This window comes from Oncorhynchus mykiss, chromosome 1 (genome assembly GCF_057628025.1).
Source record: "Oncorhynchus mykiss isolate SJ-2025 chromosome 1, ASM5762802v1, whole genome shotgun sequence".
NCBI classification, from domain to species: Eukaryota; Metazoa; Chordata; class Actinopteri; order Salmoniformes; family Salmonidae; genus Oncorhynchus; species Oncorhynchus mykiss.
This window is the reverse complement of record NC_143022.1, coordinates 83169285-83187011: the sequence shown is the minus strand read 5'-3', so window position 1 is coordinate 83187011 and position 17727 is coordinate 83169285. Positions and strand designations below refer to the sequence as shown.

Here is a 17727-nt window from a genome sequence, read left to right as displayed (position 1 = left end):
CAAATGCTAACGTTTTAGAATTTGTGGCACAAATCCCATTCAGGTCATGGTACTGATATTAGCATTATTCATTCATCATGTCCAAATCATCCAAAACTATGTCAAATTGATTGTGACGCCCAACAAAGGCCCTTAAAGATGATTTGAATATCATGTGCAATAATGATTAATATTGGTACCATGATTTTAATGGGATTCCATGGGATGACGCATTCTCAGGATGGGTGAGCCTAGTATGTTGATATTTGTTGCATACTGCATTCGTTTTTAATAAACAGTATGTCTAAGTATTATGTAGTACGATTAGTATGTTGTTTTAGTAAGTAGTAGGCAAGAGAGACATGGACACTGCCCATGTAACAAATAATCAAACCCTGATCCGAACTATAGCACACGGACGTTGCCCCTTTTTGTTTGAGCGCCATCGGTCCACATTGGACTGATATAAATTGCTAGTTTGGTCTTGGGTTCGGGCTTTCCGAGTTGGGACCTGTAATGACGCTCTTCTCCGAGTTAATTTCTTATCTGACCCCTATCTAAAATTCACAGCAGAGAGAAGTTGAGAAAAAATAGACTTCTTGGATCATAAAGTCAACAAAAATAAAGAAAACAAGTTGGGAGTCTACTATCTTCTGCAAGCCGCAGAGTAGGAGTACACTTTTACGTGCAGACCGTAACCACCCAGGACACCTTAAGCAGAACATATCGGTGGGTCAATTCCTAAGACTTCGATGTAACTGAGCACAAAGCCATTGATATGCGCACCAGGCTCCTGCAATGTGGGCATGATTATAGTGCCATTGAACAGGGCTATACCTGTGCTAGAGACTGAACGTGGAAGCCTACTCAATGGCACTAATAGAAACCAGGACAAAATGCCCCCACGTCAGTGTTTTTCCACAGAGTGCGGTCTCGTCAAATCCATTGTATTGAAACAAAAGTGATCCAAGTCTACCAGTGTTCACAACATTGCCCCCCATCATTGGTTTTAGCAGATTGTTATGCAAAGCATGCAGCTGCCCAAGAAGCATGACACTTGGCCCCAGGCCCGTGTGGCCACTGTGTACATTGTGACAACATGACCAATACTACAGTACTTTTCCACCCGACAACAGGTAAATTATACAAAATCCAAAGCTTCATTAATTGTAGCACCACACATATCATATACATGCTCACGCTTCTGTGGGCTGCTTCTATTGGTCAAACTAAATGAGCATTGAAACTCCGCGTCGCCGAACATAAAGCTGCTATTCGTAATATAAACACGGACTATGCTATTGCACGCCACAGTATAGAAGCCAACCATGGCTCACCTGCCTCCCTGCGCTTTGTAGCCATAGAACGCGTCCAAATTTCACCAAGAGGACGTGAACTGAAACAGGCTAAACAATGATTTTTCAATGTCTTCGTTTATATAATGTTGCCTTGATTTTTTGGGGGGAGTGTGTCTGGATTCACAGACACCCAAATATCACTTATGCTTATTTTGACACCCAGCTTTCTGATGACCTCATCACCAGGCCTCCACTCATGGACTTACTCACCCAGCATCTTCAGCATGGCTGCACTCAGGTGAGTTTATACCAGGCGTTTTCAGTTCTGTCCCTGGAGTGCCACAGAGTGCAGGCTTTCAGTCAGATACCCAAATAGGATATTAATATGATATAAATGGGGTGCCTGCTGTCCCACAGGATCTTACAGTTGTAGTCAAACATTCATGCTCAAAAGCTTATGTCTCATTTCCAACAACCACACCATTGACCATAATTAGCCACCCCTCTGCTGTCTTCTGACCCATGTCTGTAGCCGGTTCCACTCCCCTGGCATGGCGGCACCCTCCTTGGCAACGGTGCAGTTTAACGTGATACCACTCATGTCCCCCAGAGGGCACAGCTTCCTGCCCTCGCCCAACAGCACTGCCAACGAGTCTGCTTGTTCCAGAGATGAAGCCCATGGTGCCTGATCTATGCACTGAGCAGCTGTGGAGTGAGACGGCCTCCTCCCACAGGCCAGTGTCTGATATTCACCTCTGCACCGCTGGCTACAGTGGTGTCATGGATCCTGCTCTGTGGCTTAGTTGGCTGACCCACTCTGTTTAGATGTTACTGTAGACATGTTTACATTGCTTTTGTCTAATAAACCTGGGTCATGTCCCATTTATTTTTATTGCGATATGTTTAATGGTAACTGCAGATTATAAGCGATATTTTCAAAAGATCTACAATTTTTATCCATTCAATGGTGGATTTTTGTTTTGTAAAACTTTCCATGTTGTGACAAATGATGGAAACTGTGTTTTGATCATTTGACAATTCATTTTGAAGTTATGTGCGGTAAAAAATAAAAAATAACATTAACCATGTTCAGCTGTTTTTATCGACACAAGATAGTTAAATGGAAACACCACAGTATGCAATTTTCCCATTTTTTTTCTGTGCAAAAAACTAAATGTCAAACAATCTCTGGATAAGTTAATGGAAATATAGCTTGTGTTTACAATATGTTTTTAAATGCCGAAAATATTTGTATTAGGTGTGATAAATAATTAGAACGTCCTGAACATATTGTAATATAATTTCCATGGAAACCATTGTAGGGCATACTGTGAAATCTGTAGGAGAATTCAATTAAATAGATCTTTATTGTCCCTGTAGGGCACTTCATAAAAATACATGTATATACACACAGTAAATACCCATTGACATCGGGAAGATTTAAAAGCATTGAAAAAGAGCCATAGATGTATAAAATATACAGTAAATATCTGTCTTGTACAGCAAATATCTCGCTTCTACAGTAAATATCTGGCTGCTGTAGTTATGGTCTGCGTCTGTGAGATGGGTTAACAACACTCTGCTTCTGCAGGGAGCTGAGCTGCCAGGCCTCCAAGGTGTTCAGCTTTCTGTGTCCTGTAGCTTTCTTTGTCCTGTAGCTTTCTGTGTCCTGAATTGCTCTAGAATGTAGAGCTGAAATGGTTGAGTTCCTCCAACTTGGCACTTATCATCTTGATTGTGTCTATACATCCGGGGTAGCTGATTTAAGTGTTCTGTTGTCCCTCCTCCCTTTCTGTTGGCCAGGTGGCAGTGCTCTCCCCTGTATCAGAGCTGAGGGACTCCACCAAGCACCACGAGCCCTCCTGTCTGGGTGACTACATCTTCCAAGTCTGTTCCCTACATCCACGCCCTCTGAGACCCCTTCAGCAGCAGTGTCACCCTGGTGTGTGCGTGTATTGATATGTGTGAAAGGGGGAGGGTATAATGAGTGTGTGAGTGTGGACCTCAAGGGGTAAATGTTTCTTGAATGGACGCTAATTAATACATTTTTATGTATTGTAACATAGAAAAGCTCCGCTTGTGTATAGAACAGAACTGAGCACCAGAGGCATGTTGGTATGTTTACTGGGTCTAATAAGGTCACAGTTCTCTAGGTCGACATTGTTACCTGCAAGGGGTAGTTTTGTCAAGACCGGTGAAGACATGCCATTCAGCCAAGGGAACTTCTCTCCCAGACCTGTCAGTCATTTCCATGCCCTTCTGAGCAAGCCACTTTTAACAGATGTTTTTGAAAAGATTTGTAAATGTCAAAGTCCAATTGAGTAGGTTCTAAAACATGTCATATTGATTAGATATTTATCCCCTGATATCTTAATGTATGTAAAATTATTCGGCAATATGTAACATTCAAGAGCATTGAATGACATGTAGATCTCAAATGATCCATATCTCTGTTTGTCTGTTTAGTTTTTTTGTAGGAGCTAAGCAATGGCATAATGCTGAGGAGAACTAGCCCTGAAATTACTACCTCGGGGCTGGCTAAGGTTAACACGACAATGTGCAAAACCAATGTGTGTGGCGAGATTGGGCATTGGATTCGATGTCACACAGCTGAGTCATCCAGCATTGATGGCCTGAAAATTGGGTTTAAGTGCTCCCAACCTCCTGCTGTCACATTGACGTAAACCTAAGGGGATCCCACCATTCCTCGCTCGTACCTACACACTCACTTTCCCCTAAACTCAGAACCCCTCATTTTTGTATTCTAATTTGTTATTTAGCCCCCTCTCCCCAAATGTCTATTGGCATCCCTACCCCACACAGTGTCATATCTCCTGGCTCGCCACATGGCATACACAAGCATACACACACACACACACACACACACACACACCAAGCACACACACACACACACCAAGCATGCACACGCATGCACGCACACACACAAAGCATACACACAAAGCATACACACACACAAACACAAAGCATACACACACACACAAACACAAAGCATACACACACACACACACACACACACAAACACAAAGCATACACACACACACACACACACAAAAACAAAGCATACACACACACACACACACACAAAAACAAAGCATACACACACACAAAGCATATACACACATCAAGCATACACACACACACAAACCAAGCATACACACACAAAAAACAAGCATACACACGCACACCAAGCACACACACAAAGCACACGCGCACCCACACAAAGCATACACACATGCACAAAACAAAGCATACAGACACACAAATAAAGCATACACATGCGCACACACACACACCAAGCACACACACACACAAGTGCACACACACACACACAAGCATGCACACACACACACAAAAGCATGCACACCCACACACGCGCATACACACGCATACACACATACAAGCATGCACACAAGCATACACACACACGCATACACACAAAGCATGCGCGCGCTCACACAATGCATACACACACACCCGCACGCATACACACATGCGCACGCACACACAAAGCACACACACACAAAGCATACACACAGTCACGCACACACAAAGCATACACACACACACACACACAAAGAAAACACACACACAAAGCATACACACGCACATGCACAATGCACACAAAGCACATGCATAAACAAAAAACATGCGCACACAAAGCATACATGCACACAAAGCATACATGCACACACGTACGAACACACACAAAGCATACACTCAAAGCACACAAAGAGCATACAGAGCATACACGCACAAAGCATGCACACACACACAAAGCATGCACACACACTCCACTCTCTGGATAAGACATTACGAGGACATCACCACAGCAGCTTCTCCACGCCAGGCAGTTCAGGGTGCTGTTTGTTATTGCGGCATTTCCATGCCTTAATTTAGCCTAAAACTTGTGATTAGTCACTGGAGCGTGGATTATCCAGCTCAGTAGGGGGGACAAGGGATGCCCTGGAACTTGATGTTGATGAGGTTGGATAGGAGGTATTGGGGTATAGATGATGGAGAGATGATTCTGCTCTGTTTCTATCCTTGTTTTCAGTGGCATAATGACTGTAGTGCTGGTATATAATGGAAGTCAGTGTTCAGGTATGTTATTGCAATAACGTAAGACCATTTGTCAGTCGGTGGTTATATTAACCTTGGTTCCTTCCTGGTTGACGTCTTTACTCCATCTAGTAATGGGGTTAAATACACTAAAAGGGTGACAAAAAGGGTGTCTAAGGATGGGTCATTTTTGTTTGGTAATTTACTTTGTGTCTATGACGACCTATACTGAAACAATGACTGAGTCACACACTTTTCTGGTGGTGACTTCTGAGCCTCTGCTGATGCAGCGTTATCCACCAGAACATGCATGTACTGTAAAACATGCTGTGGATCATCTTTCTACCTAGCTATATTCAAGCTTAATGGCGTATCATTTTACACTGTAATTGAGGAAATGGAGCACTCGGGGTGTACTGGTATTTGCCTTTCAACCCTAATTGGCTTTTTGTGTGTTTTTTTTTTAAAGGTATTTGGCTTCGTTTAGACGTGAACTTCCTAGTCTTTGATCCTCTCATCTTTTGTGTTGTGAAGCCATTACCAATTACTGCATAGTGTTGTTCATTAGTGCCTAATTGATCCCAATGCCGGGACTTCTCAGTCTAATGAAATGGCATTTCTCCTTCTCTGCCATGACCTTTTGGAGTTTGATGTCCAATTAAAGATTACGGTGGAGTTAATTACCTGTCTGATTGGGTGGACCTGGGAGATGGCACGGACACTAATCACTGTGGGGTCTGGAGTCTTCGATTCCTATGTGTGTGAATTCACTGTGGGGTCTGGAGTCTTCGATTCCTATGTGTGTGAATTCACTGTGGGGTCTGGAGCCTTCGATTCCTATGTGTGTGAATTCACTGTGGGGTCTGGAGCCTTCGATTCCTATGTGTGTGAATTCACTGTGGGGTCTGGAGCCTTCGATTCCTATGTGTGTGAATTCACTGTGGGGTCTGGAGCCTTCGATTCCTATGTGTGTGAATTCACTGTGGGGTCTGGAGCCCTCGAATCCAACAGTATGTGTGTGAATTCTGTAAGAAGTTGGCAACACTTCTTACAACACATATTCAATAATGCCCGAATCCTAATTTGAGATTCTCATGCTTAACCGTGCAGACTTTCGTGTAATTTGATGTCAATGTGACTTATTATTTACAGGTGCTGGAGTTGTAGGTCAATATGTGAAAAATGTAAAGGAAAACACCCCATAGGCCATGCTGTACGTGGAAGTCGTTAATGCCACCAGTTCCTGTGACTTTCAAGCTCTGAATCCAGACAGACTAAAAGAAGGTAGCGATGAGGTCAACTTCTGGGCGATTTTTTTCTTTCTTTCTGTAATGCGAAACAGGATTACAGAAATATGTTGAGTTCGTAAACACAGGTAACTGCCAAAATAAAGGAAACACTTGAGTGAGGGCTACAAAGTATATTGAAAGCAGGTGCGTCCACACAGGTGTGGTTCCCGAAGTAATTAAGCAATTAAAGAATCCCATCATGCTTAGGGTCATGTATAAAATGCCCAGTTGCCCATTATTTTAGCTACCATGGTTAGACGAGACCTGTGACTTTGAAAGAGGGATCTCAAAGGAGCACAGGAGGTTTCATTTTTTGTTTATTTTATTTAACCTTTATTTAAAGTGTCTGTATCTGTCAGTCACCATATCTTAACTCAATTGAACACTTATGGGAGATCCTGGAGTGGTGCCTGAGACAGCGTTTTCCACCACCATCAACAAAACACAAAATTAGGAATTTTCTTGTGGAAGAATGATGTTGCATCCGTCCAATAGTTCCAGACACATGTAGAATCTATGCCAAGGCACATTGAAGCTGTTCTGGGGCCTCCTGGTGGCCCAATGCCCTATAAGACACTTTATGTTGGTGCTTCCTTTATTTTGGCATTTAACTGTAGTTCACTACTTTGCTTAATATTTTTATTTGAAATTATGTTCCAAGTGCAGAGAATTATTTATCGATGTATACATAAATACACATTTAAAAAAAAGCTAATGACATAGTGAAGATGACTAAGGTTGATAAATAACCTGTAGTGCTTCTTTTTTTTTTATCCATTTGTCCTGTGCATTATTCATTCATGTGGAATGTGAGTGGCGTTAAGAAAGCCATGGGCTGAAGTGAAGTAACGCTGTACTGTAGCATGGAATCCTGGCAGGGGTCATGGCCCAGGGTCGGGAGTGCGCAGTTGAGATCGGGAGGAGTTGTGTAGAGTTCACTCTCTGGCTGAGAGCTGTTACTTAATAAGAAAGGAAGTGCATGTGGAGGTCATCAGGAAATGGTTGATTCAGACCAGGCCGAAATATTGGTCCTTCACTTTTTGTGAGTTTTTGTGTGTGTGTGTGTGTGTGTGTAATATAATACACCAGGACTGGGACTACAGTGCTCAGACTACCAAAGACAGATGGTGTTCGGCAATGTGTGTGTGGTGCTGTGAGTCTAAAGTCTACCGAAACCTCTGGTTGTGAACAGTCTTTCTCTTCCACCCCTGCCCTGCAGCTGGACCCCTTTGCCCCGCTCTTCCCCCCACATCCCAGCCCTGTATTTGCTGAAGATGGACGAGGAGCGGGGGGGACGACGACGATCACTGCTGGGCCTCCTGCAACAGCTGGCCAGGTACTGGATGTTCTGTGTCTTCACAATCAGAAACCCAGAAATCTTGTTTAATTGCATCAGATGTTCGATTAGGTTCTGGGTGGAGATGTAAACTCAGCAAAAAAAGGAACGCCCCTTTTTCAGGATCCAAAGATAATTCATAAAAATCCAAATAACTTCACAGATCTTCATTGTAAAGCGTTTAAACACTGTTTCCCCATGCTTGATCAATGAACCATCAACAATTAATGAACATGCACCTGTGGAACGGTCGTTAAGACACTAACAGATTACAGACGGTAGGCAATTAAGGTCACAGTTATGAAAACTTAGGACACTAGAGGCCTTTCTACTGACTCTGAAAAACACCAAAAGAAAGATGCCCAGGGTCCCTGCTCATCTGGGCGAATGTGCCTCAGGCATGCTGCAAGGAGGCATGAGGACTGCAGATGTGGCCAGGGCAATAAATTGCAATGTCCGTACTGTGAGACACCTAAGACAGAGCTACAGGGAGACAGGACAGACAGCTGATTGTCCTCGCAGTGGCAGACCACGTGTAATAACACCTGCACAGGATCGGTACATCCGAACATCACACCTGCGGGACAGGTACAGGATGGCAACAACAACTGCCCGAGTTACACCAGGAACGCACAATCCCCCCATCAATGCTCAGACTGTCCGCAATTGGCTGAGAGAGGCTGGACTGAGGGCTTGTAAGCCTGTTGTAAGGCAGGTCCTCACCAGACATCACCGGCAACAACGTCGCCTATGGGCACAAACCCACCGTCGCTGGACCAGACAGGACTGGCAAAAAGTGCTTTTCACTGACGAGTCGCGGTTTTGTCTCGCCAGGGGTGATGGTCGGATTTGCGTTTATCGTTGAAGGAATGAGCGTTACACCGAGGCGTGTACTCTGGAGCGGAATCGATTTGGAGGTGGAGGGTCTGTCAATGTCTGGGGCGGTGTGTCATAGCATCATCGGACTGAGCTTGTTGTCATTGCAGGCAATCTCAACTCTGTGCGTTACAGGGAAGACATCCTCCTCCCTCATGTGGTACCCTTCCTGCAGGCTCATCCTGACATGACCCTCCAGAATGCCAATGCCACCAGCCATACTGCTCGTTCTGTGCGTGATTTCCTGTAAGACAAGAATGTCAGTATTCTGCCATGTCCAGTGAAGAGCCCAAATCTGAATCCCATTGAGTACGTCTGGAACCTGTTGGATTGGAGGGTGTGGGGCTAGGGCCATTCCCCCCAGAAATGTCCGGGAACTTGCAGGTGCTTTGGTGGAAGAGTGGGGTAACATCTCACAGCAAGAACTGGCAAATTTGGTGCAGTCCATGAGGAGGAGATGTACTGCAGTACTTAATACAGCTGGTGGCCACACCAGATACTGACTGTTACCTTTGATTTTGGCCCCCCCCTTTGTTCAGGGACACATTATTCAATTTCTGTTAGTCACATGTCTGTGGAACTTGTTCAGTTTATGTCTGTTGTTGAATCTTGTTATGTTCATACAAATATTTACACACCATACTACCATCCCATTGTTACGTGTGTCTGTCCACGAGTGATAAACTCTCAAATGACCTTTTGAATGGCTGACGCAAACTAAAGCAGGTCACAGGTACATCTGTTTTAATAAAGCTTTTAAATTCAGAACAAGCACAACAATTTCATAAAGGTGTTAAACATTTCAATGAAAAAAGTATGCCTGATGAATCACTGCTCAATGAAACAAAATGAATATGGTCTCGTAAAACGTTTATATTAACATGATTAGAAAATGGCATTAAAAGGTTTCAAGTATGTCAAGTGGCCTCGTCAGCAGTCCCACTGACATTAAAAGAAGGGCTGAAGTGGTAGAATCAACTGGCACTTGAATTGCCGTTATTTGGGCCTTGTTTAGTGTCCTGGTCATCTAGTGTTACCAGGCTGGTCGACACAACAGTTAGTGCTTCAGCCGATATAGTACCACAGTATGAGTCATTATACCCATAACAGGGAAATGGTTCCAATCCTTTTTCCACCATTCATTTTCCCCATGGGGGAAAAATAAGGGCTGTGTTTCATGTAGGCTTACTCTGGTGTGATGTTTTGATAACCATGTAAATCCCTCTAGGACAAGGTGTCTTTTATTGAAATATTCACCTGCATTTACCCCCCCCAAAACGAAACACTAATTAGCTGCTAATGTGGCTATCATAAAGAACTACAAATGCCACGATGATTATGGACGAGACTGCGTAATTTATGCAAAGGTTGGAATCTCTGGATTAACTAATGTTAGCAAAATGTAGTAATCTATACATTTGCTAAATTTATTTTAAATGGACAATTCTGTGAACTGTCTTGTGCAAGTTTTAAATTGACACAACCTGTTGGTAAAGGTGTCAGCTAGAGATGACCTTCGGGGATTTGTAGAGAGATTTGCATGCTTATCAAAACGTCACGCCAGGGTAAGCCTACACAAAACACAGCCCTTATTTGAAGTGTTTCTTAAATCCCCTATAGGAAAAATGAATGGTGGAAAAAAGATTGGAACCATTTCCCTGTTTGACCTCTAGGTTTTATGGCTATTATGACACCTCCACTGTGAGGCTCTATTCCTTATTTTTTTTTAATTGTCATTGCTATACATACTGTATAAAGAGTTACAGTAGCTAAACTAAAGCACAAACCAATCTGGAAACCTGGCTAGGCCTGTATGGCAATGACGTCACAACAGCTAACCCGGCCTTCCAAACTTGATAACTGCCTGGTACTCAGCGCTCTATTGTCCCTCTAATCACTCTGACATCAATGCAGATGTTTTAGAAAAATCAAATCAAACACTTCATGAGAGCCCATGAACTCATGTTTATCGATATTTCTATAGGCTATGCAATTGCATGAGAGAGATTTAATGGCTTCTCTAAAAAAAGAGGATCCAATCAGCTTTCTATAGGCTACTATGTTTATTTCTCAACTTTTCCTAATTTTAAGCACATTGCTTCTCTTTTACAACAGGAGTATAGCTTACCTGGCTGGCATGTAAATGAACCACCGGAGAAGCTTCTCCATTCGCTATTTAAGTGAGTAGATGACGTTTCTTCCCCGCTGCCCCTGTTCCGAGACAGGTGCATGATAAATGTCCATTCTTAATCAAAACTAATTGATTTAGTATATGTAAAGACAACATTAAATGAAGAATAGTCTGATGGGTGACAATACTATCACTTGTAAATGATGCCCAATGTGTGCAGTAAGGCAAGAAACAACTCTTTTCACATCCTGATTAGAGTTGCATCATGCAGCCTTAGAATGTATTAACAATCAAAACATAACAACTAAAGTTGCATTAATAACTCGAAATGAAGCATATAGGAGGGCCTGTTTCTCTATTAACCGCTTAACACAGAATAGCCGCTTGTGCGTGCGTACTTGGAAATCGTTTGGAGCAAATATCCTTCCTATTTTATTCAGCTTTGTTCAATTGTATTCTTCATACTATAAAATAATTTTAAAAAGCCATGGAATACTAAGCAAATCTTGTCTGCTAAATGAACTAGTGTAGCCCACAGCCATTTAGCATAGCCAGATCAGGACCTAACATAAGGACAACTCAGAGATTGCTATTCTGTTCTTCTGAAATAGACTACATTTTCTTTATCATGTTTCTTTAGACCCGTCTAAAATAATGGATTTATTGTGATTGTGTATGCTACATTAAATAGATATATTGGACTTTTAAAAATGTAGATGTTCCAAAGGTCTGCATCAGTGGCTTGTAGGCTGCGTGGAAGCCAGGAGATGCTAAATGTGTCAATGTTAATTAACGGTCAATTACTGGCTTGCTATGTTGTTGAGCTGGCTGTGTAGGTGGTTCATGGTGAGGATTGAGCTGCTTGGGTATAAAAAGTGTTGCTAATTATTGTTTATTAATGGGGATCTGCAGCTGAAGAAGTATCAATCTGTACTTTTGCTCTCCCTGATGGACACTGAAAAAAAAAAATGTTTTTGAAAGGATGGTCTGACGAGTGATAAGGACAGATGTCTGTTGTCATGGTCACAGTCTGTAGTCGCAGAGCCAGTTGTGACCATTTGAATGACTGTCTCTGCGGTCCCTCCCTCTACTGCAGCCCAGATGCTGCGCCCGTGCTTCCTGAGGGTGGCACCTCCGTGTGTTCAGCTGGTTCAGCAGCTGTCTGGATGGTGAGGAGGTAGCACCTACCTGCCCGGCATCTGTGAGAGGGCCAAACTACTGGTGCTGGTATGCTTTCATAATCATCATCATTGTTTATTCTCATACACTGTGTCCATCTTTGCCTCATGATGACAAGGGAAGGAAATATACGGAGCCATATATATCGCTCTGAAAATGTGTAGAATACACTTTCCCCCCCCCCCAAGACATTATGTATGGGTGAGTTTAGAGTTGGCTTGCAATATCAACATCTCCAGTAGGGGGTGCCAATGACAACTGAAAACCCTGCAAGGGAATAAACGTTTACATCTGGGATCATCAACTATGTTCAGCCATGGGACAATTTATTTTAGTTTTTCTTGAGGGGATGGTCAGGGGGCCAAAACATAAATACTAATCATTTGTAGACTGCAAATTGACCTGGCTTACGTTTGTATACAATCACATATCTTATGCGTGGGAAAACGTTTTAACAGATTTTCAAAATTAAAATCCCTTGGAGCTGATTTGCTGTTGTTCAAAAAAATAAATATACATTCTTATTGCTGCCAGTTGGAGAATCCTGATTTCCTCCTTGGTGTGCGGAAAGTAGACATCACCTTTGGCTTGGTTAGCGACAGCACAGCTAGAGGACCTCACAATCTGACTGACATGGTACATAAATACTGTTTTGACAATAAGAAGTTTCTGGATATTTTGAGTGACCAACATCAAATCATCCTCCCTGGCTTGGTTGGCAGTACCTAGCCCCAGTGGAGCCAATGGTAGGTCAGGCTCTAATAGGATCTCCCTGTTAAAAGGGGTCATCAAGCAATGACACGCATGTTCTGTTAATGTCAAATGGCTATGATATAAGGCTTCATGCTAGGGAGAGAGGGAAACATTTGTCTTGTGTGTAAAGACAGAGGGATGTATGTGTGAGTAAGATTGTGTGCACGTGTGAAAGCGCACGCTTGTATTTGTGTGTGTCTGTGTACTCCACTATAATTAAGCCCTGGTCGGCTGAATCAGGTGGGTGGGGTGGAGGAGACTGTGCTAATGACCAGGCCTTGTGTGTCTCCTCCCATCAGGCTAAGTGAGGTGACTCATGTCACTGCTGAGAGACTGACAGCCTGTCATGCAATTACAGAATCTATTTACCCCATCACTGTCTCTCACTTTCTCTCCCTCTCACTTCCCATCTCTCGGACTGTGTCTCTCAACAGACCAGACGCTGACGTTTGTTTCTCTGTCTTCCTCTGCCTCTTTCTCTCCCTCCCTCTCAGAGCTACGCCCTGTACATGATTGGAAATGGCAATGCCACTTCAGTTGATGTTTTGAAGTATCTAGCCAAGCTCTCCAGGTGGGTTTCTCTGTGTGTCCGATTAATGAACAGTGTGCCCCCAAGATGACGAACAACCATCCATGTGACATGCCTTACACATTGCCCACATGCCTCCGATATGCATGTCACTGAAGAGGTTGAAAGGCGTTTGTACCATGTTGTCTCCATCCTCGAGTTCATTTGGCCGTTATGATGTATTTGGCGTCATGTGACACAAAATGCATCATAGGATGAGGATTTCTGTATTTTGAAAGTTATGTATCTTAAACTTGATTGCTGACATGCAAAACATTTTTGGACAATATCAACAATGGACGAATGAAACAAATACCAAAAGATAGTTTTTGGGTGGAACTTTCCTTTAATTAAGTCTCCAAATGAATATTATTTGGCATTTTGGAAAGAAGTATGTATTCTGGTGATGATTGTGAGGCTGAAAGGCCTCTTGGCTCCTTTTGACGTTCCCCTGTTTTCTCTGATGACCCATTTCACACTTCCTGTTCTGTGACAACTGACCTACAGCCCTCACGTGGCATCTCGCTCTCACAGGCCAGAAGAAAACTAATTGCAGCAGCTTTGAGGTAAAAACTTACCTGCAACACATTTAGCCTGAATCAGTTCCTTCTTAGACACTTGATTCCCCATAAATGCACAAGAAGGGTTCACTCGCTTTATGTCCCACTATTAATAGCAACAACTATGAAATACACTCTTGTCCCAAGGTTTTAACCATGCTTTTCCAAATTAAGACTTCATTTTCACTGTCAACTATACACGTTTCTTTTCCAGACATAGCAGTAGCAGCCTGATGCTCCAAATGAAAGTTTGGCTGAAAAGATTGTTGTTTGGCTAACATCAGCAGGTAAGACTCTACATTAGGCCTAGAAACATCTCCACAGCCTGTCTAATGTTGCTATGTTAAAGATACTTTGCTAGTGTGAGACTCTGTTACATTTATGTTATGTGTTTAGGTTTCACATTGAAAGACCTTGAATCCATGCTCTTTGGTGTGGCTCTGCCCATCTGCCTGTTGATTGGGTGAAAGGACCTCACCAAGAAAGCACTCAAAGTTACCGTGGCCAAAGGCAAAGCTGTACGTGGGAGTTTGGGGGGTTATTGGATAGTTTGGGCTTCATCTTTACAACCTTGTGGATTTGTAGTTAATGTTTGTCTGTTTTGTGTGTGTGCGGTCCGGGGCTGATGCTGGAGGCTCCAGCCACCACAGAGGCAGACGATAAGGAGGTTGGTATGAGTGATCTGAACCAGGATGTGATTGGTCTCATCTGGGGCCAGGAGCTGCATGTCCTGGAGGCCAGACGTCTCCTCCAGAGCTCCCGACCAGTCAGGCTCAGCATGGTCCACCTGGCCGAGGTCAGCGACATAGAGGAGAAGGAGAACAAGTGGGTATTGTTCAAGTGATGGCAGCTATCCTAGATTATCTCATTCAGATGCAGACTGTACTCAGGTTATAGACTATATCCATTAATAATCTGATTAGTTTCAAGCATGTACTGTAGGTTTGCTCTGTAGTTAGCATTTGGTCTGTAGTTGTGCTGACTTATTCTGATGCTCCTCCTTCCCTCTGCTTTATCTCTGGGCAGACTGCCGCAGCTGTGCCAGAGTTCCATGGTTCTGCCAGTGGGCAGAGACCTGTTCACTCTCTTCTCCAACCACCCTGTGTCAACAGAGCCCCTACCTGTGCCTAAACTCAACCTTACTGGTACTGTATCCCTCATGCCTTTCTCATACCTGTGTACGTTTCTCATACCTGTGTTACGAGGCGTCTATGTAGGGTGTCCAATGAAAAATGCATGTTTTGACCAATGGGTAAAACAAATATGTTAATTGTGTATATATTCCTCTATGACAACCAACGGTCCAAACCTCATGTCAGTATCATAATCCGTTCAAAAACGATTGGAGTTTTTACCCTCTCTGGGATATGTGGGACGTTAGCGTGGCCAAAAGCCAGAGAAAATGCAGAGCGTCAAATAAATTCCTATAAAAATCTAACTTTCATGAAATCACACATATAAGATACCAAATTAAAGCTACACGTGTTGTGAATCCAGGCAATGTGTCAGATTTCAAAAAAGCCTTTCGGCGAAAGCAAACAATGCTATTATCTGAGGATAGCACCTCCATAAACAAAATAGAGAAAACATATTTCAACCCTGCAGGCGCGACACAAAACGCAGAAATAAATATATAGATCATGCCTTACATTTGACGAGCTTTTTCTGGTGGCACTCCAATATGTCCCATAAACATCACAAATGGTCCTTTTGTTCGAATAATTCCGTCCATATATGTCCATGTCCATTTATTGGGCGCGTTTGATCCTGAAAAACACTGGTTCCAACTTGCGCAACGTGACTACAAAATATCTTAAAAGTTACTTGTAAACTATGCCAAAACATTTCAAACTACTTTTGTAATATAACTTTAGGTATTTTTTAAAAGTAAATAATCGATAAAATGTGTTCAATACAGGAAGAAAACAAACTGAAGCATGCTTTCTGGTCATGTGCCTCTATCAAACAGTACACATGAAGTGACCCTCGTTCAAGATGGCCATACTTCATTACACAAATGAATAACCTCAACCAATTTCTAAAGACTGGTGACATCCAGTGGAAGTGGTAGGAACTGCAAGCAATTCCCTTAGAAATCTGGATTCCCAATGAAAACCCATTGAAAAGAGAGTGACCTCAAAAAAAATAAAATCGGAATGGTTTGTCCTCAGGGTTTCGCCTGCTACATAAGTTCTGTTATACTCACAGACATGATTCAAACCGTTTTAGTAACTTCAGAGTGTTTTCTATCCAAAGCTGCATATCTTATCTTCCGGGGATGAGTAGCAGGCTGTTGAATTTGGGCATGCTTTTCCTCCAAAATTCCAAATGCTGCCCCCTATCCTAGAGAAGTTAACCTTGTAGGATGGCCAGAATTAGGGTGACTAAATCAATGAATTATTTTCATATTTTAGTATATGCTTTTCATAGGATTTCGAACTTTCTGTTCTTTTACAAATATTTTTCACAAAAATGAGCACATCTCTGTGACGTGAATGGAGCACTGAGTGTATACCAAGTTTTAAACATTTATTTTCAAAGCCTTTTAGAAATTTAATTCAGCTCGTGTCATGCTAATTTAGCATTTTGTGACCCCCCGGAAACAACTTTATAGAAGACCACCACTACATGTAAAATCCTCAAGTCACTGAAAGAAGGCAACATAAGGAAGTGAAATCACTAAAGCTTGTTTTCACCCCTCCGGGCTGAGTGGGTGGACGCCTAGTCTGTGTCTTCAAACACATTAACAGAACAAGTTATGACAAAGCATCAAGTACAGGAGTATGTTGTTTTTCCTTTGAAGGTCTTTGAAGATCTGAGTAAAAAGGCTTTACTCTGTCTATATATGTTCCATGTCTGGGTGCGTTTTGAACAGCAGCCCACAAGAAAGCTCACACAAGGCTCACTATAGTAAGTCTGGAGCTGTAATTATAGCTGGTGTTTAAGTGTTTTAGGGCAAGGCAAATAATACAATGTGTGTGATCACTCTGCTGAGCAGAAATGTATTTAGAGCCCAGCAGGCCATGTTTACATTGGTCTTTGGTGCCAATGTGATTGTGGTCTGAATGTAAGTCGAGAATGCATGCGTGTAGGATTGATCACAATCTGATATGGAATGCTGTGTTTCTGGTGGTAGATCAGAACAGCGGGAACATTGACCTTCCTCCCAACATGACGAGCTGGTCCAGCTTTCACAACGGGGTGTCTGCAGGCCTGAAGATCGCCCCGGGCCTCCCAGGTGGACTCTGCCTGCATCGCCGACAACAATCCCAAGAGCCCTGATCAGGCTAACGAGTACGCAGGCTTCTTCATGTCTCTGGGCCTCAACGGACACCTCAGCAAGATGGCCACACTCAACATACATGACTACATCACCGAGGTGAGTGTGCATGCAGACACACACACACACACACACACACAGACACAGACGCACGCACACAGACGCACACACACATACACAGAGACACAAACACACATTGACAAACACAGAGACACAAACACACATTCACACACACACAGAGACACAAACACACATTCACACACACACAGAGACACAAACACACATTCACACACACACAGAGACACAAACACACATTCACACACACACAGAGACACAAACACACATTCACACACACACACACAGAGACACAAACACACATTCACACACACAGAGACACA

At 42.9% G+C, this 17727-nt stretch overlaps 1 protein-coding gene across 1 annotated transcript in view; it reads left to right on the top strand.

The window, feature by feature from the left end:
• The window catches only part of anapc1 (anaphase promoting complex subunit 1), a 51724-nt gene that overhangs the window by 924 nt on the left and 33073 nt on the right, over positions 1 to 17727 (top strand). The window contains 7 exon segments of the mRNA XM_090184690.1: positions 1501 to 1575; positions 3081 to 3164; positions 7839 to 7982; positions 13416 to 13492; positions 14641 to 14874; positions 15076 to 15194; positions 17186 to 17428. Coding sequence (XP_090040816.1) covers positions 1501 to 1575; positions 3081 to 3164; positions 7839 to 7982; positions 13416 to 13492; positions 14641 to 14874; positions 15076 to 15194; positions 17186 to 17331 — 879 coding nt within the window. The 3' untranslated portion in view covers positions 17332 to 17428.